This window comes from Hemicordylus capensis, chromosome 13 (assembly GCF_027244095.1).
Source record: "Hemicordylus capensis ecotype Gifberg chromosome 13, rHemCap1.1.pri, whole genome shotgun sequence".
In the NCBI taxonomy this organism is placed as follows: Eukaryota; Metazoa; Chordata; class Lepidosauria; order Squamata; family Cordylidae; genus Hemicordylus; species Hemicordylus capensis.
The window spans coordinates 19,532,066-19,559,960 of NC_069669.1; the positions used below are offsets into that span (position 1 = coordinate 19,532,066).

The 27,895-nt window shown below is 47.5% G+C and overlaps 1 protein-coding gene across 1 annotated transcript; it reads right to left on the minus strand.

Annotated features, from left to right (window-relative positions):
• Window positions 1–1,691: 1,691 nt before the first annotated feature.
• Window positions 1,692–26,761, minus strand: GET4 (guided entry of tail-anchored proteins factor 4). The gene is made up of 9 exons (XM_053276240.1): window positions 26,407–26,761; window positions 13,197–13,275; window positions 11,795–11,876; window positions 10,646–10,795; window positions 8,955–9,093; window positions 6,662–6,802; window positions 5,762–5,837; window positions 4,434–4,506; window positions 1,692–2,999 (listed from the first exon to the last, which is right to left on the minus strand). The coding sequence occupies exons 1-9, from the start codon at window positions 26,583–26,585 to the stop codon at window positions 2,911–2,913; spliced, it is 1,008 nt and encodes a 335-aa protein (XP_053132215.1). The 5' UTR covers window positions 26,586–26,761; the 3' UTR covers window positions 1,692–2,910.
• Between the last annotated feature and the right edge of the window lie 1,134 nt (window positions 26,762–27,895).

Consider the following 27,895-nt stretch of genomic DNA (forward strand, 5'->3'; position numbering starts at 1 on the left):
GGGCCCCACTGCCTTGCGGGGCCCCCCCGAGACACCTCACATGACTCCCCATTGGCCCCTGCCCAGCCCCCTCAGCCACTTGCCCTGTTTGCCTCCCTCCTGCTTGTCCTCCTGGCCGGCAATCGAAGCAGCAGGCCAGCTGCCTGCCAAGAGCTCCTTTTCTCCCCGCCTCTCAGCTGATCGGCGGGTGGGCAGGGCTTGCAGGGAGGCCTCCGTGAAGCCTGAACTGGAGTAGGCTTGCAGGGAGGCCCCAAGCAAGCAAGCAAGGATATAACAAATATATAGTACTAATTTTAATAATTAGTGTTTCTAGTGTGTTCTAGGCATTAAAAGTAGCACAAATATATAGTACTCAATGTATATCACTATCTATTGTGAAGTGTGTGTGTGTATTCAGTGAAATGCATTTCTAGGCAGCAGACTTATTTGGAAATAGCAGACTTAAATCCTTGGGGGCCTGGGGGTGTGCAGAGGTCCTGGACTTTGAGAAGGGGCCCATTTTAAAATCTGGTCTCTGGGCCCACTCCAACCTTGCTACACCTCTGCCTCATTTATTGTAAAGTTTTTAAATCTACAGTTAAAGAAGCTCTTTTCAGGTGTGCTCAAGAAGGAAAGTTTATGTGGAAAACTCTCCAATCATGGTCATCCTGAATTTCCCCAAAGAGGTGGCTGATAGATGCCATTCTTTTCAAAAAGCATGTAAGATGGCCAGAGGAAAAAACCTGCAATCTCATGTTCATATCCCAGCAGTGTTTTGTGTTTACCATGAGAATAAATTGAGGTGCTTGAAATATTCCTCTCTACATCAAGCCATGTCAGAGAAGAGTAATGGTTTAGATGATCTTCTGTTCATTTGAACATCTCCCAATGATTCTTCTCTTCTGCCTCCTGCTAGGAAAATGTGTTCATTGCAACACCCAGAACAGAAACATGAACTTTCCTACATGCAGCCCTTTGCCTGCCCATTAATCGGGATTATGCAGACTCCTGACTGCTCCAAAGCCCTCTGTATGTCTGTTTCTGCTTAAAACCATTTACAGGCTGGCCAGAATGCTGCTTGCATTGATGATGGTTCTGTTCCCACATTGCATTTGTCTCTGCAAGTGCTTACCTGTGCACAAGGCTGGGACGGTTTGCGTGAACAAAAACGGTATCCTGTGAAGCTACCCTCCGCATGAGTTCCGAAGAACCAGAAAAGCATTGTGCAATCGGCAAGAACCTGGTTTGGTGAAAAAGCAAGAGATCAAGTGAAATACAAACGAGAGAGGAAGGGGGAGCTGCTTGCTGTGTCAAGACGTTTTCTGGGACTGGGAAGCAGGAAAGGCAGATCCTCGTCTCACAATGAACTGCAAGGCGCACAGTCTACTGCCAGGGCTGTGTGAGAGTCATCCCCACTGTATACGCAGAGACGCCTGCTTCGGCGCCAATATGCGCAGGGCTCTGCTGCACAGCATGAAGGAAGGGGGGGAGTTAGAGGCAGAAAGGCAAGAAGAAGCAAAGACTTCTGGACTGCCTCCCTGGAAAAAGCAGTGGCCCTTGGAAGGCGCAGCCTGGCCACTTACCCCAGGGGCCGGGCCTGGCTGCAGCAGACACTGCAGACGCGGAGAGGGTGGAGCCAGGGCTGGAGGCTCCGAGAGCCCCACAGAACTGCTGCGCTGCACGAGTGGTCAAAAGGCAACCGCACTAGAGAGCCCAGTATAAAGTATTTATTTAATACTCAACAATTAACACAAATTCATTCTTTTAATTTCTTTTCTTAAACAGTAAATAAAAATGAATTATTCCCTCTCATGCATGATTGCTGTATTAATCTAAGCCTTTCATCTTAAATGTGAAAAAATAAAGTGTTTCCCCCCATTTCATCTTTTAAGCATACCACTCACATCTGGTATTGTGCATTAAAAAGGAGACAAAATGTAGAATTATATTAAGCCTAGCGTGTGTGGTTTGCAGTTATTGTTAATTTTGTTCTTTTTTACATAAAGTGTTAAACGAATCAATAAATCACCCTGTAAAAATAAATATCCAACAAGAACCTGGAGGTCTGCACCATCCCCTTCCTTTAAGGATCACCCTGTTTCAAACATCTGCATGCTCCACTTTCTGCCAAAATAGTGTTTGGGGCTGTGCCACAGCAAGCCTGCCAAGTTATCACATAATTAAGCTGTTTCCCAGGGAGTGCGCGAGGTATTTTAACTACTGTACACACACAGATAATATTAATGGACTATGATGATCTACTCCCACTAAGCCTTCCGTGTTCAATCTGATCCGCCAGTATTAAACTACAGCTTGGAGCAAGACCTCAAGATGCTATACGCAGTCTTCAACCCACATACTATTCAGAATCCTTTCTGGGTTTTCAAGAAATGTATGGTTTTTCTAGACATGGAAATGAATTTGGTATTTCAGGCTCGGGGGTGCATGGTCTTTGGCTTGTCTCGCAATGCTTTTGGCACTGGGTCTCCAGGTCTTCCTCTCAAGCAATTATAACCCTACTTTCCAAGACATTCCTTTGGGACAGTCAAGCACTTAATCTGTTAGTTAACTGAAACAAAAATGTAGTTTTAAAAATATAAAGCAACAGACATCATGTTTCGACTTTATTTAGCTTGACTGCGAAAGAGGGAATCTTGCCTATGGAATCACAGAGGTGGCTTCATCTCAGCCTGTCACCAGCCAGCATCTCGGAGGTCCACTAACGATCACACCAAATCAGTTCTCTTGGCTGCCCCATTTCATTTTTTACATAAATAATATAGACCAAAACATTATAAACATCCCAGCAACCTTCTTTTAAACGGAACAGAGAAGCCCTTGACCTGTTGAAAAACCATCGCAGCAGGACTCCTCTTCAAAGTGTCTTTTTGGGTGAGCACACGGTCAGATTCCAGGCAGCTCTGCAGGGTCTCAGTCCAGTTCAATGGGACTACTGTCTTCCTGGCCATCTTCCGTGTCGTCGTCCTCCCCGGCTACCATCAGGCTGTTTAAAAGATTGCCTAGGATGGGAGGACAGGATAAGGGGGTATGGCAGAGATGGCCCTTTTCTGACGTGCAGTGCGCGGGCAAGTTCCCACGCCCTGTTTGAGAGAACATGCAGCCAGGGTTGCCTATCACAAGTTGGATCCCACTGGAGATGCAACGTGTGGGAGGAAACAAGGGTTCCACATGCTCCGTTTGCCAGGTGGTTGCTGCTGTCCTCGCATAGGTAACAGAACCTGTGGATTCACCGTCACTGTCCTCATTTCACTACTGTCTGGGTGCTATTCAGTAATTCCTACAAAAGGTATGTATTCTTTAAGAGTTAGAACCTTTACAAGGCAAGGACATGCAGAAGCACACACCTTCCAAAACTCTTCCGTTTATTCGGAATTACTGGTGCAAAGCTCCACAGGTAAAACAGACTGATTTCTATGAAGGATCAGAACCCAGGGAAGGCCCTGATCTCGAGTCAGATCATTGCTTCATTGAGCTCAGTACTGTCTACACAGCATATACTGAGAAATAGTTCTGCAAGTTTCCCAGCAGGAGCCTCTCCCAGCCCTTCCTGGAGATGCTGCCAAGGACCATCTGCATGCAAGCAGATGTTCAGCCACTGAGCTACGGCCCCATCCCCCAAGGGGAATCTCTTACGCCAGTACACGCACCCATCCAAATGCAAACCAGGATAGACTCTGCTTAGCAAAGGGAACAATTCATGCTCGCTACTGCAAGACCAGCTCTCCTTCCCATGCTACTACATGCCCAAGACCTTCCTTATTGGACTGACTCCTCCAGCTGAGCGGGCATCCTGACACTAGTAAGAAGCGGGCACCGTGAGACAGTGTGGCTTCAGACACGGCTATCCTGCACAAGTTGCTGAATGTGTAGTCTCATCACTTTTCAGTTTCAACCCAAACTGAGTTGTGATAATGATGTGCCAAAAGCAGAGGGGATCAAGTATCATGCTGACTGCACGAGACCCTTGAAAGCAAGGAAACCTAAACTCAACCCCATCTTCATCATTGTCTACCCAGAGGGAGCCTTACACACCAGCACTATCCATGCCTCCTATCTTTTTTTCACTTGCACACAGACACAAAAGGAGAGCATGCCCAGCTCCTGAACTTGGGTAGGGCGACTGTCACAGAAACACAGGAACATAGGAAGCTGTTATGTCTACACTGAGTCAGACCATTGATCCATCTCGTTGAGTACTGTCTTTGCAGAGCGGCCCCATCTCCTGAAGGGAATATTTTACAGCGCTCACATGCGGTCTCCCACTCAAGTGCAACCAAGGCAGACCCTGCTTAGCAAAGGGGACAAGTCATGCCTACTACCACAAGACCAGCTCTCCTCTCCTTTCTGATCGTGTGAACTAGCCTGATGAGTGAAGAGTTTGGCACACCGCTATTCCAGCCAGATCCCTGCCTTTACACGTCATGTAAACTTACCTAGTAGTCCTCCATAGGATGATGTTTGTTTGGGTGGGACACCAAAGAAGAGCTGTCCTATTCTGTCTAGATACTGAAAGGAAGGAAGAGGGAAAGTTATCACTGACTCAATGCAGACATCACACCAAGCCATGGTCTGTGCCATGAGCAAACCCTGGTTTAGCTGGTTTCATTTTCTGTTCTCCCAACAGCATTCAGGTTTTTAGGGTCACTCTTGTATCCATGGTAGTGCAGTGCAACAGCTCCTAGAGCAAGGGTAGGCCACCTTAGCTTTCCAGCTGTTGCTGCAGTAAACTGTGGCTGGGGATGATGGGAGTCTTAGTTGGACCACCAATCAATCAGCCTTTATTATGGCCAGAGACCAGCAGAAAAAACTATTGCATAAAATAATATACAATTATATGCATACACAAACTGAGCAGATTTAACAATTTCTCAGAGATAACTAAACAGCTGGAGAGTCAAGGTTGCCTATTCCTGTCCTTGAGAGAGCGAGTGAGAGAGTGCAACGGCCATAACTGTGGGTGGGCCATGCAGCCATCACACCAAGCCATGGTTAGCATGAATCATGGTTTGCAAACTCACTTCAAAACACAGGTCTCCAATTCTGCAAGCTGATTACAAACAACAGTGTGTCAACTCAGACTTTGTGCCAGAACTATGGTGAGTCAATTCAGACTTCATTAGCATTCCATAATCACATGTGACTTCTGAAATGAGTGGCTTCTGCTTGTCCACAGTAAAGCCTGGCCGACTCCCAGCAAGAGAATTTCACCCAGTGTTCAGCTCTGCTTTTTTAGGACAGCGCAGTGGCGAAGAGGCTGAGCTGGTGATCAGAAAGTCCCCTGTTCATATCTCACGTTGACATAAACTCACTAGATACCTTTATGGCAAGTCAATGGCTGACATAATTGTACATCACCCTTGTAACACTGTGTGCTTGCAAGCTGTACAAATGCTGTACGAGAGTAAGGCCATTATTTCCAAAGGGCCTACTTTTGTGCAATGTCATTTGCACATCTGCGGAACTTGTGTGAATGTTATTAGGCAGATGTACCCTTGCACAGTATGTCTGCCACGGTTCTCTCAGTTTCAGCCGAGACTCTTGTAGCAGCAACAATACACGTTGTAAAGATTAGAGAGGGGATGGAAAACCACAGTTCCCAGTGAGGAGAACAAGCTCTGGACAGTATGGATACAGACTGTTCACAGTAACTTTGGCAAGACACTGAAACAAAAGTCAGTTTCCGTGCTACGCTTTAAGAGTCTGCATGGCAAAGGCAATCGCATAGATAGAATGTCAACTCCACAGATTTAAGGTAACTTACTTCATTATACATGGGGTCCCTCTTCAGCGAAGGTTGATACTGTTCGCACAATACTGTAAATACTGTTAGCTTCCCTCTATAACAGAAGCAACACACAATGTAAAGGAAACCAACACAAGGAAGTACTTTTCCCACACAGTGCATAGTTGATCTATGGAACTCTCTGGCATGGGATATGGCAATGGCCACCAGCTTGGATGGATTTCACAGGGGCTTAGACAGATTCACGGAGGACAGGGCTATCAATGGCTACTAGTCTGGTGGCTACAGGCCACCTCCAGCCTCAGAGGCAGGATGCTGCTAAATACCAATTGCAGGGGAGCAACAGCAGGAGAAAGGGCATGCCCTCACCTCTTGCTTGTGGGCTTCCCAGAGGCATCTGGTGGGCCACTGTGGGAGACTAGATAGGCTTTGGGACTGATCCAGAAGGGCTCTTTTGATTAAAAATTTTTCAAGACCTCTTTAATGCTGATAGAATAGAATAAAAAAGATGTTTTTTAATGTTGTTAAAAATAGCACATTTTTACACATCAGCGCTATACAGTGGTGGCTGAAACATGCTCTAAAACAATAACTCAACATCATGACTCAGCAAAGCTGACAGTAACTAGCCAATCCTGTTACAGTGTCAATCAACCCGTTTCAGCCACCACTGTATAGCACTGATGCTGATGTATACCATCAAAATGTTTGCTATTTTTAACATCTTTCTTTAAAAAAAAACCACACGTTTTATTTTACTCTATCTGCACATTAAAGCGGTCTTGAACAAAGCATGTGTACTTTTGGAGAATGCGCATTCATTGCCATTATACCATCTTATTCGATGTCCTTATTTTTAAAGCCCAGCTGGGGGTCAAACAGAAGCACACACTGCTTGGGTACTAAAACGAAGCCTACCCATCAACTGCCAGCAGCAGGAACCAAATGAAATTGAGCAAGGGCTGTACAAAGGGAGGGCCCCTTTCTATGGAAGGATGCTTCTGTGTGTACGTTGTGAAGACCACTAACGCACTGGTTTTGTTTTTCAAGCAGAGAAATCTGAAAAAGGAAACAGAATGTTTGGGGTTAAACTCAAATATTTCTTTTAGATAAAAACTAAGCACTACAGTGGCTCTAGGACAAGTTTGGCGTAATATGCTTAGGACATGGAGAAGGTACAGAGCTTCCTTATGCAGCTCTGTATTTTGTCCTGGCTGCCCTTTTGATAACCCTGGGCTCAGCCTTAAGGTTGGAGTGAATAAGGTGGAGGCCAGAGTGTGGTTGGCAGTCTTTAAGTTTTGGCGAAAGCTAAAATTTCAACCAAGTAGATCCCCCCCACCCCGCCCAGTTCTGGAGGATCAGACCCACTCTAAGTGGCTACCCAAGTTAATGGGAAAACTCCAGACAGGTGGACTCTCTTCTGAATCTTTAATTGCTGTGGGGTTTGTTCAAGCCAATAGAATTCTAGAACAATGTCTGCTAGATACTGAATCGCAAGAAGAGAGAGGCAAGCTCCCCAATTGTATTAAGAATTGGTGGGTCACCTCAATCTCAGCTCCGGCAAGCTAGCTTTATAATCTGACATGTCCCACCCATCGGAGAGCCTTCGCCTTCACTCGTTATGGTTTCCCATCCGCTTGGTTGGAAGGGAGCTCTGAAAAGACACCCTATCACCTGCGCAAATGTTCCTGAGGATCAGATGCTGATAATTTGGCTCATATTTTACTTCATGGTAAATTCTGCAGCATTCCAGGTAGCCAACCTTCAGGGAAGACCAATGGATTTTGATGTAACCTGTCTTCTTGCAGATAAGACTGTATTTGTTACTTCTTGTGTTGCTAGATTTTGTGCCACTGCATACAAGTTCCATCAAGCAATGGAGAAGCCACCCCCCGCCCCACCAGTTAGGTAAGGATGTCCCTGATGGGTAAACTTCCTCTACCTAAATGCAACTGTGATATCTGACAGATGGTACCAACTGCATTGAATGTCAACTTTGTGTCATAACGCTGAAATCTGGTCAAGTACCATAATAAAGTTATTGTATTGTATTGATAACCCTGGTGTCATTAACAGTCCAATTTCAGAGTTGCAAAATGAAGAGTTTGGGATTTCCCCAGGAACCTTGGAGCCTCATGGCCAGGACTGTGACATGCCAGTCAGTAGTCTCTGGCTGAAATCTCTTTCCAGGCACATTCTCACAAGGTAGCCATCAGGCCATGAGCCTGGTCAACCAACTTCCACCATCAGTACCATCTCAGAGGACAAATGCTCATGGTGATTTTTGGCAACGTCTATGCCACTGCCTCCCGCCCCGAGACGCAAAATGAGTGACTGCACTGTTGTACTGACAGCCTTCTCTGTGTTATCACTCTTCCCAAACCCCAAATTCTCCCAGCCCTACCTGGTGATGCTGCCAGGGAGTGAACCTGGGGCCTTCTACATGCAAAGCAGGTGTTCTGCCACTGAGCTTCAGCCCCATCCCCAAGCAAGTTATCTGGACAATCAGTCATTTTTGCATGGAGTGTATTATCATCCTTTGATTGTCCTGACCATTGGGCCTACAGCGGCCAAATCTACAATGGCATTTTAAAGCTCTTAAAACACCAAAGACGTTAAAGTGCTTTTAATCTTCTGATATTTGGGATACGAATACTAATGCTTGGTGGGTCACCCTGGGCCACTTACTGCCTACCTCACAGTATTGTTGTGAGAGTAAAAGAGGAGAGCCCTGCCTGTTGCCCTGAGCTCTTCGGAGGAAGGGTGGGATAAAACTCAGAGATGAACAGATCATGCTAAGCACTCAGTGAGTTGACTGCTGGGCTGGAATTTGAATGCAGCTCAATAGCCATCTAATACTCTCCCTAATCCAAAGGCTACACTGACTCCATACCGAGGAAGTCCTGCTAAAATCAGCAAAGGGAAACAAAAACGAGGACCAGGTTTTATGATCTAACACAGGAAGCTGCCTGATTCTGAGGCAGGGCCTTGGTCCATCTAGCTCAGTACTGCCTACACTGACTGGCAGCAGCTCTCCAAGGTTTAGGGCAGGAGTTTCTCCCAGCCCTACCTGGTGATGCTGCCAGGGAGTGAACCTGGGGCCTTCTACATGCAAAGCAGGTGTTCTGCCACTGAGCTTCAGCCCCATCCCCAAGCAAGTTATCTGGACAAAACACTCTGAAGGCACACAGATGAAGAGCAGGACACCTACTGCAAGACTGCCTGTGCTACAAACATGTCCACCTCACTGCGATATCCCCGGGATGAAGAATATTCTACCAACATGTTTGCACACCCTTCGCCATCTGTGGAGTGCAAGAAGTGATACCGAGATTCACAATAGTTTTGCTCTAAAAGAGAGAGAGAGAAGGAAACATTTAAACCTATTTATCAGTTTGCTGTATGTGCCCCCCTGCCTCCAGAGTACAGATCACAAAAGCAGTTTCTCTTAGCTAGGTGTGAGCAATTTTACTAAATATTGCAAGATCTGAGTGAACTAGAACAACAAGGAAGGGGCCTTGAATATCCTGTTTGTTGAAGTTTCTACTTGTTATGGCTGCATAACAAGAGAGCTTGAAAGTCACATCTGCAGATTGACTTCTTAGACAGATGCAGGATCCATACCCCAGCCGTTGTCGCACTTGGGACCCCAGACATTGTAGGACTACAACTCCCATCACGCCAAAGGCCACTGTGGTTGGGGATTATGGGAGCTGGAGTCCAAAAACATCTGGGGACCCAAGCTTGAGAACCCCTGCCTTACCCCATCTCCCTCTCCCCCATGACTTGCTTCCCACCTTTCTCAAGCCACTACTTCTCATAAAAATGCCAACACCTGTGATTAAAAACAGAGGCCAATAAAATACATTTGAATCAAGGAGAAGATCTGAGTAAGAAGATCTGGCTTTTCTTGGAACGTGGTTTAACACTGATGAGAAGCAGCAACAAACTTGGAATACTGTATAAAGGTAAAGTGTGTCGTCAAGTTGATTTCGACTCCTGGAGCCCACAGAGCCCTCTGGTTGTCTTTTGGTAGACTGTATGCACCAACTCAAATGACTGAACGCTTTGCGGCACAAAAATGCAGGGAGGCACTTTTCAATATTCTGTGTTAGATAAGTATGTTAAATAGGATTCACTTTGGGGATAAAAAGAAATCGGATGCCTAGAAAATCCCCCTGAAATATGCTGCCAGGTTTCTAATTTCTCTCTGGTGTGTTCATCCTGGGTTTAAAACAAGGCAGACACTGAACACACGCTAATCCAACGTGCCTTAATCTCCAGCAATGGGGCCAGGTTGGGTTTAGTGGAGCGGTGCTCTGCAAGCAGAAACCTTTTCTTTCACTCTCTGACAGGCTGGTTCAAGGCTGAGCAGAGAAGAATAAGGCAGAGGAACAGAGGAAGCTGCCTGATACCGAGTCAGACCCTGGGTCCATCTAACTCAGTCCTGTCTACACTGACTGGCAGCAGCTCTCCAAGGTTGCAGGCAGGAGTCTCTCCCAGCCCTACCTGGAGATGTCAGGGATGGAACCTGGGATCTTCCACATGTAACCACTCAACCACTGAGCTATGGCCCATTGGCCCATCTAGCTCAATATTATCTGTACTGACTGGCAGATGCTCAGGGGGTCTGACGGGGAGGTCTGGGACCTTCTGCATTTAAAGCAGGCGCTCTCCAACTGAGCAAAGGCCCTCCCCATAGAGTGGCTCATCTCCGGGGCTTCAGACAAGGGTCTTCTCCAGTCCTACCGGAATTGCCAGGGACTGGACCCCTGCTCCGCCACGGAGAGACGCTCCCATCCCACTTGGTTGGATTGTCTGGATCAGGCCAATATTTTGAGCCTTTGAGGTAGAAGCAGCAGCCCCTAGATGGAGTGACTCTTGACTTTTAGCTCCCCTTACCTTTCCACAGCGTGATGGCTAGCAACTGGTGTAGCTTCGGATGCCCGAGCTTCCCAGACCCGCCGCTGGACCACTTCAGCGCCCTGGACACAAAAGCCACTCTTTCAGGAGAATTGGGATCCATCAGACTAAACACTTTAGCTAGGTTCTCTAGAAGCAATCAGGAAAAGCAACACAACACAACACATTTCATTGGGAATTTCATCTTGAAACAGACACACACACACACACACCTGGTAGCAGAACTCTGACAATACCTATCCAGTCTCCTTAGAAACCAAGAGCCAGCTCAAAAGCAACGGCTTCTTTAGACAGAAGCAAGGACCACCTAATTGACCTCTCTGCTGCAGTGCCAGGAGCCACACCCTTTCTAACAAGTGATGGTATGTCAGGGGAAGGGGATTCCTCCTCCAAGAGCTTCAGAACATCTGAGTCAAGCCATCAGGATTCCAGGCAGGCAGAGAGGAGCCTCTCTTCATTCACAAGATGCTGCCAGGGCCGGGTTGCAGGAAGATGCCAGGTACCATGCCAGACCACGGGACTCTCTCCTTCCCGGTTGTCATCCTGTCCACAAACCCCTGGATCAGTGGCCAGTGTGGGAGGCGCTCTTCACGGGGCTTCCAGCTCTTCTTGCCAGAAGAGCTGTACCAATGGCATGCTTACCGAGTCAGAGAGTCCAACAAGCAAAGGGGGGAAAGGCTGGCGCGCGAGCCAAGCAGACTGGATGAGAAGTGGCTGTCCATCACAATGGCAAAGAGGTCAATTATTGTGCCTGTGTTGGGGAGAGGACAGTGCCAAAGATCACGCTCCACCAACAAACCACAACGTTTGCTCAGAACGGTGGCTGGGACCATTCAGTTACTGGTATGGGTAGAGGCCCAGCAGTGGTTTCTAGCCCTGGCAGCTATATGCTGAGATTCAGAGGCTGCGTACCTCAGATCAGAAGGTGGAAAACAGAGAAGGGAGGCCCTGCTTGGAAGCTTCCAGGAGTGCACCTTGTTCTGGTCAGCAAGAGATTTCCCAAGTTCTCCCCAGCAGGGAGGGGGCCACAATAAAGAGGGAAGCCAAGTGAACAACACTACTGGTTACACATCAGAGTTCTAGATGCACAGGTTAGTTACCGTCAAGAAAAGACAAGCAATCTCTCACCTAACAGTTCGTCTGTCACTTTTGCATCCGATTTCTCCAGAGCCTCTAGAACTAGCATGGACAGATCGGCAGCACTGTTTTGCTAGAAAATGTAGAAGAGGAGGAGCTGAAGAGATGCAAGTAAGCAACAAAGGCACACACAGTAAGGTGGGAGGGAGGGGCGGGGGAGACAAGTGGAATGAATGTGCCTGGAGCTGGAACATGCGACTTCACTCGCTTCTTTGTACCATCTGAGCTGTTTTTTGCAAGGCTCTATCAATATACTGGTGAGGGCTGCTGCCTTGCATTACAAAGAGCTTTTGTAACACTTCGCTAAGACAGAAATTTCTGGTCCATCTAGCTCAGTACTGCATAGAGTTCTGGTCACCATATCTTAAGGAGGACACTGCAGAACGAGAAAAGGTACTGAAGATGATCAGGGGTCTGGAGCACCTTCCTTACGAGTCAAGGCTACAGCATCTGGGGCTCTTTACTTGGGAAGAGAGGTGACTGAGGGGAGACATGATAGGGGTCTATAAAATCATGCATGGTGTGGAGAAAGGTGACAGAGACATATTTTTCTCCCTCTCGCTTAACACTAGAACCAGAGGTCACCCCATGAAACTGAAGGCTGGGAAATTTAGGACTGACAAGAGGAAGTACTTTTTCACACAGCGCATAATTAATCTACGGAATTCTCTGCCACAGGATGTGGTGATGGCCACCAGCTTGTATGGCTTTTAAAAGGGTTTGGACAAATGCATGGAGGACAGCTCTAGCCATGATCACTAGTCCTAATGGCTATAGGCCACCTCCAGCCTCAGAGGCAAGATGCCTCTCAATACCAGTTGCAGGGGAGCCACAGCAGGAGAGAGGGCATGCACATACCTCTTGCCTGGGGGCTCCCCAAAGGCATCTGGTGGGCCACTGTATGAAACAGGATGCTGGACTGGATAGGCTTTGGGCCTGATCCAGCAGGGCTTTCCTGATGTTCTTATGTACTGTCTACATTGACTGGCAGCAGCTCTCCAAGGTTCCAGGCAGGAGTCTCTCCCAGTCCTACTTGGAGATGCTAGGAAGTGAACCAGTGACCTCCTGCACGCAAGCATGCAGGTGCTTTTCTATTGAGCTTCAGCCCTGGCCCCTAAGGGGATTATCTTTCAGTCACCCCTCCAAATGCAAACTGCGACAGGCCTTCCTTAGCAAAGGGAACAATTCATGCTCGCTACCACCAAACCAGCTCTCTTCCCCTGCCCACGTTACAGATTCTTCAGCTGTCTCAAGTTCACCACAACAGCAGCTGCAATGGGGTGCAACCATCAGCAGCTGCAACCATCCCGACAAGCTAAGTATTCCTATACACACACACACACACACACACACACACACTCCCATCTTCAGAATATCTTGGAAGAGATCTTACTTGATTGTGGCTGAAGAAGACCAGTGCCCCCGAATACATGAGCTCTCTCGCTTCCACGTGTTTTCCTTGCGACATGTACCTGTGTGTGTGTGGGGGAAACAAAACAAAAAAGGCGAGTGAAGGATACACCGTAGGAAGAGCTCACACCGCTTGCAAGTGTTTGAAAATGCCTTCCGCTGAAAGAATTCTTAGAATATAAAATAGTATCGCTCTATCTATCATTATATAATATATAAAGTATCATTTAAACATGACATGTCACGGACTGGTGTAAGCAAGCTGAAACCTAGGGAAGATGGTCACGTACAAGACCTGTGGATTTAGACCTACCTGCAGATCTTAAGAGGATAATCCTGAATAGCTGAGGGCCACGGTTCCCTCAGGGATTCCCAGCTGTTGTGGACTACAACTCCCAGAATCCTCAAGCAAAAGCCATGGCAGCTGGGGATTCTGGGAGTTGTAGTCAACAACATCTGGGAATCTCTTTTAGAGGGAATACTGCTGAGGGCCCAGGTATTTGAAGAAACAACCTTTTCCAAGATGAATCTGCCCAATCATTATGATCTGCAACAGGGGTCCAACTTCAGAAGAGGGGTGAGTCGTGCCAGAGAAAGGGGCTTCTCAGTGCTGGCACCCTGTGTGTGGAATGTCTCCCAAAGAAAGGAGGGAGAAACTTCCACTAGCAGAGTTGAGGCTCCAAATTCAAACTGTCCTGTTCAGCAGGACTTGCAGTGATCAATTTATGATCTACGTGTTAACTTTCCTTTCTTTTATTCTGCTGTTTTTACTGCTTTGTTACTATTTTTCTGGTTGGTTCTCAGTATTTTACTGGTTTTGCCTGCTGCTTTTTTTCTTTTTTGGTGTTTGGCTATTCCAGTTTTGCAGGTTCATTTGTTCTATTTTTCTTTTTAAAAAATTATGTAAAAGACCATAATAAAGCATGTTTATGCTCAGGAGAGGAGGAAATGAAAACAGCAGACAAAAATCCATCATAAAAACAGGACCATCTAGTTAGGTAAACTTAATACAAATATGACACTAGAAATTATGCATGTCTCTGTCAAGAAATGAAGAACGTCAATGTCCATCATATTTATGCTATATTTCTATTCCAATCCAAAAATGATGCAACTGCAAGCTGAAGACCTGAGATTTGAAACTCTTTTTGGTGCTTGTATATTATTTTACCAATATGAGGTCTTTTGTTGTTTGTTTTACTTTGTTGTAAGTTTGATTTTACTCTATTGTAATGGCTTATGGCTGCACAATAAAACCATTTCTCTACCTACTCCAGTATACCATAAAATTATCCCAGCAGAATTCTTAACCTTTATGGTCCCTTCTCTTCTTTCACAGGATCTAAGAAGTTATTTTTTTTAATGCTGCCTTTATGAATTTTCTAATTGTGAGCAGAGCTTGCCTAGAAAACAGAAGCAGAAAACACAGCAGCTGCAGTGAGCTCTCAGCACGAATCACCCATTTCCAGTTCCTGTGATCTTGGCCAGATGCCATTCCTACCCACCAACCGAACACAGAGAAAAGCCGAAAAACAGCTAGTACATAAAGGCCCGCCTTAGTAAGAGAACATTATTTATGGACCAACTTCTCACCGAGCTGACACCCCACTGTCTTGTAGCAGCATCCTGCCTTTTGATTAACAAAATCATCATCATCTCTCTCCCCCTCCCTCCCTCATATTCATTTGGGTGGTGATTCCCCTCTCATAACTGGAAGCTCTCTCCAACCACAGCTGTCTGTCTTGGCTTCAGGGGAGAGGGAACCTGTTGCCTTCTTCTGGAGGTCAACAGAGACTTCTCAGCAGTGTTCGATACCATCAACCATGGTATCCTTCTGGACCGCCTCTCAAGTATGGGGATTGGAGGCACTGCTTTGGAGTGGCTTCGGCTCCTTCTCGGGGTGGGGGTGTCCCAAAAGTTGGTGCTGGGGGACTATTTGGTTTTGTCCCCTATTTGAACACAACATCTACATGAAACTGACTGAAGAGGTCATCCAGGGACTTGGACTGAGTTGCCAGCAAGATGCAGATGACACTCAGCTCTATCTCTCCTTATCACCTGATCCTAGGGAGGCAGTGGATGTCCTGAGTTGGGGGCTGGAGGCCGTGATGGGTTGGATGTGGGATAATAAACGGAGACTGAATCCGGGCAAGATGGAAGTGCTTTTGGTCAGTAGGAGAGCCAGTTGGGATGAGGGGATTTGACTGGTTCTTGATGGGGTTGTACTCCCCTTGAAAGAGCAAGTGCTCCACTTGGGGGTATTGCTGGGCCAGCTCTGCTTTTGGAAGCTCAGGTAGAGGCAGTGCACAACTTTGGCTAGTGCACCAGCTTCCCTTTCTCAAGAAGGCAGATCTGGCCAGTTACCCACGCCTTAGTCACATCATGGCTGGATTACTGGAATGCGATCTATGTGGGGCTGCCCTTGAAGAATATCCGGAAACTGCAGCTAGTGCAAAATGTGGCAGCTAGGAGTTTATCGGAGCTGCCTGCTGGGATCATATCACACCCATTTTGATAGGACTACATTCACTGCCAATTTGCTTCCGGGTCCAATTCAAGGTGCTGGTTTTGACCTTTAATACCTTCAATGGTTTGGGCCCTGGATAAGACCACTTGCTCCCACAGGTTTTTGCCTGCTTGACAAGGTCATTGGAGAGGGCCTTGCTCTGCGTTGCAACAATGAGGGAGGCTCCGCTGTTGTGCACGTGGGACAGGGCCTTCTTAGTTGTTGCCCCCAAACTTTGGAATTATCTCCTGGTAGGCATCTGCTCCTCAGTCTCCCTAACACTTTTTAGAAAGCAAGTGAAATCCTGGCTTTTATATGAGTGTGGTTTGGGGTTGGGGAGTGTGGTTTGGGGTTGCTTTATATGAGTGTGGTTTGGGGTTGCTTCTGTTCTGTGTTCTATGGTCGTATTGTATATGTTTTTAAACTAGAATATTTTTATATTCCAATTTAATATTTGCATTGTTTTAACTGTTTAATAGTTTGAAATTGTTTTTAAATGTTTTGTAAACTGCCTTGAGATTGTTTTAATGAAAGGTGGCATTAAAAAAAATCTAACAATAAATAAATAAAATAAATAAATACAGGCAGAGGAGGAACTGAATCCACATGTCCCCTCTTTAAGAAGGGGTGTCCAGGATGATCCCCAACGTGGTCTTTGCTTCCCTCCCCAACCCCAAACTGTCCCTTCATTGCACTTGAAGGCCTACCACATCCTATTAGAGGCTCCTGTTTTTCTGAACTTGTTACCAACTCAGCGGCTTGCCAGACATCACTGTTGTATGCACAGCACAGATAGCGAAAAGGTCTTCAGGCTGCTGCTTTCCCCACTCAGATCCCAAAGCAAGGTGCGGCATATGGTAAGGCAGCAGTCGCTGCAGCCAAAATCGACAGCCGCAGTAATTTGGGGCAGGCAGCAAAGGTATGGCCAGGTGGAAGCTCAGTCTGGGACTTGTGTGCCAGACCGGAATCCCTGGCAGCCAGCAAAGTGGGCACCTTCAGACCCCATTTAATTCTTCTGTATTTTGCATTGTCATAGGGCAGCCTTTGCTCTTTGGACTGTGGAAGTTGGACAGAGCCTGTGGCAACTGCTTTCTTCACTGTGGATGGACAGGGAGGAGTGAGAGACCAGCATAACACCATGTAGCTGGGGCATACAGTTTCGAGACCCTCCCAGCATGCACATCTGTCCACCTTCAAGGCTGCTCCCTGAAGACACCCAAGGACAGGGCTGCACCACTTTGGTTCTCCTGCAGACGGTCAACTACAAGTCCCATCATCCCTGACTTTTGGCCACTGTGCCTGGGGATGTTGGGAGTTGTAGTCCAACAACAACTGGAGGACCATGCAGCCCTGTCCTAGGAAAAGGTTCAGCAAGAGATGTTCTCTCTCTTGCCATGCAATTCACCACCACCACTCCTCACACCAAAGCTCCCACACTCCAATTATCGAAATTATCAATTACCGAGCCACATACCCTTAGGACAGGGATAGGCAACCTTGGCTCTCCAGCTGTTGCTGAACAACAACTCCCATCATCCCCAGCCACAACCAATTACCAACCCCTGCCTTAGTATCTCAATTTCTAATTCAGAGTCAGCATTTTGAGGATATCTATCTATCTATCTATCTATCTATCTATCTATCTATCTGTATTATGGCTTACTATTGTATGAAGAGAAGCCTGAAAATGCATGGGTCAGTTTGGGCGCATGCATTTTCATTATGCAATACCCAATGAAATCTTGGTTCCTTGCCCTTTCCCAAAACTACCAGATGCAAAATTGTGCAAAATAAGTACATAAATTTGCTCAATATGGATACAGTATAAAGGTCACCAGATCCAACTTTCCTTGGCACAAAATCTGTTCAGCACACAGTATCTTAGCTCTGATCATGACTTAATCATAATTTTGAAGGTTTTGCTAAGAGTCCAGACAATGAGGAAAACTTATGTTTTTGCTTCAATTAATGACTCAAAGTACGTATATCTCTTTGTTTCACCAATTTGTTTTACATATGCACCTAACATTCTCAGAACCACAGAATAATCACTGTAGGGTTCTCTGATTTAGAGACCGTGAAGGAGGGTTATCCTTCAGAAGTAAAGGAACTTGGCAGCCGTGCATTTGGCGTGAAGATACAAACCATCAATTCTGCTAGGGAGCATCTGAAATATGCTATATAGTCCAGAGCACAATTGTAGTATGAGCACAACTGCTAGATAATAACAACTGGCACAAAACCATCTCACCAAACTCGCCACAATGGACCAGCATAAACCCAAGGTAATCTTGAAGCCCAGTATCAAGGCAACAGAGGAAACTGCCATTATACCGAGTCAGACCTTTAGTCCATCGAGCTCACTATTGTCTACACTGACTGGCAGGGGCTCTCCAAGGTTTCAGACAAGAATCTCTTCCAGCCCTACCTGGAGATGCTGCCGGGGGACCTTCTGTGCTCTTCCACTGAGCTATGGCCCCTCCTCTAAGGGGAATATCTTACAGTGCTCACACATACACATCCATCCAAATGCAAACCAAAGCAGATCCTGCTTAGCAAAGGGTAGTAATTCATGCTCACTGCTCACTACCACAAGACCAGCCACCTAATGGCATAGCAAGGAAATGACTTGACTAGCAAGCCAGAGGTTGCCGCTTCGAATCCCTACTGGTCTGTTTCCCAGACTATGGCAAACACCTCTATTGGGTAGCAGTGATATAGGAAGGTGCTAAAAGGCAACATCTCATACTGCACGGGAGATGGCCATGGGAAACCCCTCCTGTATTCTACCACAGACAACCACAGGGCTCTGTGAAAAGTATAAGCATGCAAACCAAGCATTCAGTACTTGGTTTGGGCCCCTTTTGCAGCAATTACAGCCTCAATGCGGCGTGGCATGGATGCTATCAGCCTGTGGCACTGATGAGGTATTATGGAAGACCAGGATGCTTCATTAGCGGCCTTCAGCTCTTCTACATTGTTTGGTCTCATGTCTCTCATCCTTCTCTTGGCAATGCCCCATAGATTCTCTATGGGGTCAGGTCAGGTGTTTGCTGGCCAATCAAGCACCACTGTATACTTTTCAGAGGTCCGATATTGTTCTATTCTACAATCCTTGTCTTCTTGGTTCCATGTAATATTCTAATTTTCTGGGATTGTGGATTTGGGGTTTTCATGAGCTGTACGCCATGATCATCACAATTATAACAAATTAAGGCTTGACTTCTCTCGCTTTGCATGTAATGCGTCTGTCTCATATATCAGTTTCACCTTTTAATTTGCATTACTGAAATTAATGGACTTTTGCACAATATTCTAATTTTCCGAGTTTCACCTGTATACATCACCAATCCTACTAATGTGGATTCTTCCCTTCATAAGGAGAGCTGGTTCCTCCAGATGTTGCAATTAAATCCTACACAATGATAATCTCATCTTTCATCCAAAATGACTTGTAGCCCTCACAGTTGTAAGAAGAGCTGGGCGCTGGTAATAAATATATATTCTTAATTATGCCGCTTCTGCTGGTGAAGGTGCCAGCTACCAGGGCTGGCTTATGATTTCATAGGAAGCTGCCTTGTATTGAGTCAGACCTTTGGTCCATCTAGCTCCGTATTGTCGTCACTGACCGGCAGTGAGTCTCCCGGGTTCCAGGCAGGAGTCTTTCCCAGCCCTGTGCAAAGCAGATGCTCCAGCACTGAGTGAGGGCCTCCTCCCCAGCAATGGAAGGACAGAAGCTGGCACTTCCAGGATAGAAACTGCAGCTCACAGGGTGGGAAGTGGAAGGCCTTCCTTAGGCTTCCTGCTCCATGAACGCACAGCAGATTGAGAGATTCTGAGCCTAGCTGTTGCCAGGCAGAAGTCTGGGAAGATGGCATGACCAGGCAGCAGTTTGTATCTGTAACACTAAATCTGCAGAGGGGCAAGAAAGTGATGCCAATGGCACCAGCGCAAAGAGGTGCAGCCGATGGAGGCAAGCTTCTCCCACAGAATGTTCTACTACATGGCTATTTACTCCAGATCAAAATGCCTTCGACGCAGCAAAAACTTGCCAAATGCCTTGAATTTATGTCCAAATAATGCCTGATCATGCCCAGAGTCTGCAAAAGGCTTTATATTGGCAGGATGAGGGAAATAGGGCAGAGGGAGGGAAACAGAGGTGAGAATGATCAACTCCAGCCTAAGAGCAAGGAAGGAGCAGGTACGGTAGTGCAAACCAGCAACTCAGACGGCCTGACTCAGCCAGTCCTGGAGTTTCATTTCTCTACCACAAAGGCACATACAGACTGACACACACCCTTGCCTCAAACTGATGCAGTTTCAGTCAGACCTCTAGGGAGATGGAGGCTCTCTCTTAAAGTACAGCTCATGCTTGCCAGCCCTATCTCCCCTCTGACTGCTGGACCTGAACAAACACTCCTAGATGGCTGCAAGATGGAGACTCTTCCCACAAGGCTGCTCTACCTGGCAAATCCCAGGCGCCCGGGCGCCATGGCACTGAGAAATTTAACCTTGCCACCTAGGCTAGGATATTCAGAGGGCAAGTTATTTAATATAACCTTGCTTTATCCCAGGCAGTCCTCTATACTGTCCTAACCATAGAAAGGGGATAAAGAGAAGCCAATTTTCCCTACCCTTCCATAATACCTGTTACAAAATCTGGTAATTTTACTGTGCTCTTTTGTCTGGCTCCTAAATTCTGGGGCTGGCTCCTAGATCCAGAGACAATGTGTCAAGCAGTGTTCCCTCTAACAGGGATTCCCAGATGTTGTTGACTACAACTCCCATAACCCCCAAGCAAAAGCTATTACAGCAGGGGATTCTGGGAGTTGTAGTCAACAACAGCTGGGAATCCCCTGTTAGAGGTAACACTGATGTCAAGGCCTGCTCTATCGTCTTCTGGCTTATTTTACTCAACCGATCTTATCTGCAGCAACAGAGTTTGGGACTATATCCCTTCACCGTGAGCACATACACGGTCCAACGGTTCAAGGCAGGGTGGGTGGGTGAGCAGCACCTTTAAAAGGAAAGGCGAAGGGCCTTGCCCACTCCAGGCAGCTCCCTGCTAAGGCAGTGGCACAGTTCTATCACTCACCTGGCCTGCGCACATCCGCATGGTCAGCAACACCACGCTGGCCACACATATGCGCAGAGGCCAGGTGAGTGACAGGGCCAGGCCGCCACCGTGCGCGGGCTGCCTGGAATGGCGGATCCACTGGTGAGGCCCTCCATTTTTCCTTTTAAAGGTGCCGCTCACCCACTCACCCTGCCTTGAACCGTCAGACCGGTTTGACCAAACCCGGCTGGTCTGAATGTGCATGAATTGCGGTGCATGAATTACGGTCCGTGCACACCCCCAGGGAGCCAATTCTCAATTTGTTGATCTCTTCTCTAGCTATTCCGTCACATACTCGCCATGAGCTTCCCACCCAGACTTCTCTACCAGCAACAGCAGGGATCTCAATCCACGTTAGTGATTGCGACCATGGAATCAGCTGATGGTGATCCCTAATTAATCTCAAGTGAAGAGGGAAAGTCTTGTATGGCACAAATCCTACTTGTGAGGCCCTCTCCTCCATTGCGGACAACAAGTCTTTCATATCAACCAAGTGCATCCTCTCGTCCACACAATCCACATGCAAATTATGAAAAGATGGGGCTGTTGGAGTTGCTGCACTATAGCGCCGCTGCAATTCTCTTCCCACACGGACTCATCAGAAGTCCAGGTACAAGCATTTCTGGGAAACCTCCTTGCCCAGCCTAACTTTTAACTGAGTGAAGCAAGACTTTTTACACAATAACTTGTTCCCTGTATCTGATTGTTTGGGTATTGCTGTGGTATATTTAATTTAGTTGCCATCTGCCCCAAAATTTTGAGAGCAGGGTGGCTTAGAAATTCAACAGAGAAAGCAACTATACTTAAGGAGGTAACCACGTCAGTCTATTGTATCCAGAACAAAGAGACCTGAATGCCTCCATTCTAAACTGGTTTGACTCAGGAGGAGAAACCTTTGATTGAACTGCCTCCATTTGAGCATTTTTAGAACAGCAAAAGATTTATTCTGTCTGGGACTTCTGCAGGCTGGAGCTCACTTTCAGATGAAACATCTTTATGCAGCAAATGAAGCAAGATCCAGCCTGCAAAAGCCTATTGCACAATATATTTCCTTGTCTTGACAGTAACCAGGTATTTCACAGCTTAGACTAAGACGTCTACCCTCACTGGAGGATCAGAAAAAGGTTGGCCAAACATCACACGGATTTTCTTGCTGGCTCAGAACTAGCTCAGCTCTGTTTCCAAAAGGGATGTGTATGAAACAGATTTTGTCTTTTGTTTCAAACTCGAAACACAGGATCTCCATAGGATTCTATGGGGAGGGGGTTGGGGAAAGGGTTAAAAATCATCCACTTCTCTTGTGGGTTGGGTGGTAGGTGGCACCCATGATGCCCGTCTCACCCACTTTGGTGTTCCTAGGAACTACCTATGGGGAGCAATGGGGTGTTTTGAAGTTTCCCCATTGTTCCCTATGGCCGGAACAAGCTGCACTCACAGAGTGCACACAGGTTTTTGCATTGCAATTTGCAATGCATTTTGCAACTCTACCTTGGAAAACACTGCAGAAGCACACAGTAAAAGAGAATCTGTCCCTTCCAACACAGAACACACATTTCAAAGACAGCCCAAAATGGCCAAAAAAAGAATCACTGACCCAGAATCCATTGCCAGCCACAGTGCCAGTGCTGCAGTAACATTACAGGCACAAGTTACTCTCTCTCACACAATTAGGACTCCTTCCTTTCTAGCATTGCAACAGCTGCCACAATGGCACACTTAGCAGCAAGCAGAACCATACATTCCACTAGAGCAACGTCAGCCACCTTTTGGCTGAGCACACCTTGCAATGCAGATTGCAGAGCAGACCAGAACAGTGAGTGAAGCACAAGTTAGTCTCAAGGCCAGACATGGAGCTCATCAAAGCAATCACCAAGAAATATTATACACACACATTGTCCATTTCTTGACACAACACTATCTCACAAACAAAACAAACCACAATTCAAGGAAGGCAGGTACCCACATTCTGCCTTTGTCCATCTGAGATCCAACAAAACCAGATAATTACAGCAGCAATAGCACAGCATATTATACTCAATGCGGAGAAAAGAAAACCACAAAAATCAAACCTACCTTCTTCCTCTCACTATAAGGGCTCTCTCTGCCTCCCAGTCCCTTTGAATAAATTTTGAAATTCTCTCCAGAAGTGTTCCCCACTCCCTCCCCGCAGCCAATGGGGGCACAGTTGCCCATGACAACACTTGATTTCTATAACAAGCCAACCAAAGAGACCACAAGTCAATCAGAAGCCAGTGTCAGAAAACCAATTAGAAAGGGGAAAACAGGCCTCCAAAATGGTGATCAAAACAGGTTTGTTTTGTTCCAACCTCAAAACAGGCCCTTTATTTAGAAGGCATTTTGTTTCAAGCTCAAAAGACTTGAAACGTCCCACTTTGAGTCAAACCATTTTGATGTTGAAATGTTTTGCACATCCCTAGTTTCCAACAGCAACCACCTGAGTCTATGTTCTTTGGGATGTGGCTGTAGCTCAATGACAGAGCATCTACCCTGCATACAGAAGGTGTCGGGTTCAATCCCTGGCAGCACCTCCAGATGGGGCTGGGAAAGTCTTCTGAGGGAAACCTTGGAGAGCTGCTGCCAGTCACTATAGACTCTTTGTTGCTAGATGGACCAAGGGTCTGACTCGGTAGAGCCTTTGGAAGATCACAAGCAGGGCATGAGGTCAACTATGGTTTTCCTCAGCACCTGAACCTCAAATGTCTGTTGCTTCTGAATATGGAGATTCTATTTAGCCATTAAAGTTAGTAACAGCTGCCAGAGCTATCTTCCTCTATCTTCCAGCACTGGCTAACCCAGGGCTGGGGCTGCCCAACTTTGGCCTTCCAGCTGCTGTTGGACTACAACTCCCATCATCCCCCACCACAGTGGCCAATAGTTAGGGATGATGGGAGGCATAACCCAACAACAGCCAGAGGGCTGAAGCTGTGTACCCTAGTCTAACCCTTTCTGACTTACTTCCTACTATTGTTTATATACTGCTTTTCGGGGCGGGGGGGGAGCTCTCTTTCTTAAAGCCATCTAAGCTAACAGCTGTTGCTAAATGCTGTGCACTAAATCCCACAAGTCAATTATGTGCTGGGTGGCAGAGTACTTCCCTTTTACGTCCTGGACGGGCTGACAACTGATGTCACCAAATGACTCTAGTGTTAAGAATAATTCCAGAGAGGCGGTTGTCTTAACAGCAAATACAGAAAAGCACAAGAAAGAGTATATTATCACCAGTTACTGCTGTTTCAAAATCTCACTGTTCTTAGCTTGTTTACATTGAAGCTCTGCATAGATACACCAGAGCCTGTACTCCTCTTTCATTTCATGGCTTTTTTTTGTCCTCAGGTTACCCTCCCCCTACATGCCATGTGCCCATTTTTTATTTATCTGTCCAAAATGAGGATAACATTTTCATACATTGGATGAAGAGGGCACTCGTCCATGAACACTTCTGCCACCATAAATCCATTAATGTTAACTGTGACAAGAATCTTTCCAGGATTTCTTGTGAAAAACAAACACAGTGACCCATCTGGAATTTGTAATTATTTTACTTATCTCTTGAATTTCATGCATATAAATGTCACAATCTGTGTACCTCTTGCACTGCCTTTGAGTCCCACTGTTTACCAGTTCTCTCCATAGCCAGGTATGTGTGCATCTGGGTCTGTATCTCACTAATCCTCATTCCCAAACCAAGCAGTTATACCTCTTTAAAGCATCGGCCCACATTCTTTCCTCCCTCCTCCCACTAAATTTCTTCTGTTTCACGACAGCATATTTTGTAATGTAAGCTGACCTCCCTATGTTGTCTGTACAGTACATGAGATGAATATATACCAAAAATCTGTAAGCTACCCAAAGACTATTTTGCTGTGGTGCTTTAAGCATTATGAAAAGGGAATAACACATATGTCTGTGTGTACTAGGGAGAAAATGAAAGCTACAGGCTCTCCACACATGCACCCCACTACTGGAAAAGGAAAGAGTACCCCAGCCCCTGCTTACAGGAAAAAGAAGCACTTCTTAGAGTAGTGGTGGTCTCTTATATGTTGCAACCCCAGTAGCCCAACACAGCACCCCTCTGAATGGCTTCTGCTGGTTTTCGATTGTGAGTCTTTCTAGGTTCACGACCAGTTTCTTGTTCCTTTTTATAAACAGCTTTGAAGCGTGTGTGTGTTTCTTTTCTTGAAAGGCAGCATAGATGAAAGGTTATGGCATAGGGCCATAGCTCAGAGGCAGAGCATCTGCTTTGCATACAAAAAGGTCCCAGGTTCAATCCCTGCATCTCCAGGTGAAGCTGGGAAATGCTACATTGCAAGATAAAGGTAGCCGTGGGGGTCGGTGTCGACTCTGGGCGACCACAGAACCATGTGGTTTTCTTTTGGTAGAAGTTTACCATTGCTGCCTCCCGCACAGTGTGAGATGATGCCTTTCAGAATCTTCCTATATCGGTGGTGCTCAATATAGGTGTTTCTCATAGCCTGGGAAACACAGCAGTGGGGATTTGAACTGGCAACCTTCTGCTTGTAAGTCAAGCATTACCCTTAAGGTGACTGCTAGTCAATGCAGGGAATATAGAAGGAGGTGGACCAGGAGGTGGACCATCTGCATGGAACAGGAAGTTAAATGGTAAAAGGGGTGATTTTCAGCAGAACTTAACCCATAGCAAATCACAGTTTGTATGCAGTGTCTCAGCTTCACTGTATGGTGCTAGGGAGCACCAACAAGAGGAGTTGGTTGTGTCCTTTCCCCACTTATGGACTTCCTAGAGATGAACCTGGTTGCCCACTGCATGAAGCAGGATGCTGGACTAGATGGGTCTTCGACCTGCTCTGGTACGGTTTTTCTTAGGTTCAATTCCTGAAGCGCTGCTACTAGTCAGTGCAGACAATAATGAACCAGATGGCCCAGTTAGAAAAAGGCTACAATTCAATAGCAGAACACCTGCTTCCATGCAGCAGGGCACCAGGTCCAATTTCTTGTATCTCTAAATGAAGACGAGATTTTTTTTTGGGGGGGGGGAGGACTGAAATCCTGCAGAGCTGCTGCCAGTCCGTGCAGACAATACAGAGTTTGGTGCACCAAGGGTTTGACTCAGTGGGAAAGAGCCCCTGCTTTGCATGCCGAAGGAACTCAAGCTCAGTCTCTGCCTGGCACCAACAAGTGAGGCCGAGATATTGGGGGCGGGGGGAGAAGACCCTTGCTGCTGCCAGTCCGTGCAGACAATATTGAGCTGGGGAGCCCAAGCACCCCTAACCCTCCTCCTCCGCGCCAGATCAGGCCATGAGCACAGCTGGGCCTTGCCCCTTCCCCTCTCCAGGCCACCCTGGCAGCCCCTTCCCCTCACAGCCCCGCGTATCGCCCACGCAGGAAAAGGAAAGGACCCCCTCCCCTCCCTCGACGAATCCGGGCTGGGGCGCGGCAGAAGGGCGGGCGGCTAAGCCAATAGCAGCGGGGAAGGGCGGGGCGTGCGCGTGGCCGCCGGCGGGTGCGTAGGTAGAAGCGTCTGGAAGGGGGCGGGGCGAGGGGGAATATAGGAGGGGGGCCGCCGGGCCCTACCTGAAGAAGAGCGTCCGGTACATCTGGTGCGCCTCGTAGTAGTCGCCCTTCTCGACGCTGGCGCGGAGCTTGCCTTCGACGCGCTGGACGCCGCCCCGGTTGCGGGCGCTGCTGCCGCCGCCGCCGCTGCTGCTGTTGGCCCCCGCGCCGCCCTTCACGGCCTCTTGCTCCGCCGCCATGACTGCGGGGCGGGGAGGACGCGGCCAGGCGCTGCCGGAGTCGCCTCACTCACGCCACCAGCGACCTCTCCGGCTTCCGTCAGCCCCGCCCGCCGACCAGGGAAGGGGAGGGAGACGGCAGCCGGGGAAGGACACACGGCGGCTCCTGTCCCCCGCGGGCGGCGCCCGTCACGACTCACGTGACACCGCGGAGGCGGTGCGTAGAGGGGACGGAAACGTCTCCATAGCAACAGGGGAGAGGGAGGAGCTGCTGGCTTGTCAGCTGGCCCTTGGGGAGGGAGGGCTGCCTGCCTGGGAGGGAGCCCCACGGAAGAGGGTGGGGCTTTCGAGTCCAGTTAATAGAGTTGCCAAGCTCCTGGGCTGGAAGGGTGCAGAGAGCGGGCTGGAGACTCAGTGTTCCCACCAACAGGGATAGATCTCGATGACTACAACTCCCAGAATGCCCAGCTGTTATGGCTTTTGGTTGGGGAGTCTGGGAGTTGTAGTCCACAACTTCTGGGAATCCTTGTTAAGAGGGAACACTGGGAGATGTAGCTCTAATTGAGCAGAGGGGTTCAAAGAACCTGCCCACTCCTTCCTCTTTTCTTCATCATCTCCCTCACTCCGAGGGGCCGCTGGGGAGAGGGGCAAACATGGGCCCCCTCTCCCCTCGCTCTGCCCTTGGGACTGCTGCACAGTGCAGGTTAGGGTTAAGCTGCAGGAATGCTAAGAACTGACAACTGTTTTCCTAAAAAGGTAAGAGGCGAGTCATTAACTGGGGGGCAGTTGAACAAGAACTGGAGCAGGGCGGCCACAGCCCTAGAGCAGGCATTCCCCAGCTGGGGTGGGGGCGGTTTCCGTCATCCCAATTGGTTGCTGACCATTGTGGCTAGGGGTGATGGGAGTCGTAGTGCAACATCTGGGGATCAAGGTTAGGAACTGCTGCCATAGACCAACAGTCTTGGAGCCAGTTCTTAGGCTGTGATCCCCTGGTAGCCAAATCACCTTCAGTAATCCGAATTCTGATGACCTGGCAGTCATCCAACAATTTCCCCCACCCCACCCCAGGCAGGTGGGGAATGAGACCCAAATGATGTTATCCTCTTCTTTCCCCATCTGCATCAATGCTTTACCCTATTTTGTGACTCTCTGATGTTTACATATTTAAAACTGGTTTCAGTTGTTTAAAAAGAGGCACATACTTGAGCCTTGACTACAGCAGTTGCTGGATTAGGGGCGAGGGCTACTAAGGCAAAAGATGTCATAGCCAGCTACCAAAAAACCCCAAACCAAAACGAGATTAGCTAGAGTTATTCATGGGTGTAGAAAAC

Excerpts from the sequence above, each read along its gene's own strand:
- GET4 (XM_053276240.1), bottom strand. The coding sequence starts at position 26,585 with ATGGCGGCGGAGCAAGAGGCCGTGAAGGGCGGCGCGGGGGCCAACAGC. Across the intron at positions 4,507-5,761 it reads GGGACCCCATGTATAATGAA|TATCTAGACAGAATAGGACA; the intron begins GTAAGTTACCTT and ends CCTTCCTTTCAG. Across the intron at positions 3,000-4,433 it reads ATCCTATGGAGGACTACTAG|GCAATCTTTTAAACAGCCTG; the intron begins GTAAGTTTACAT and ends CTCCCATCCTAG.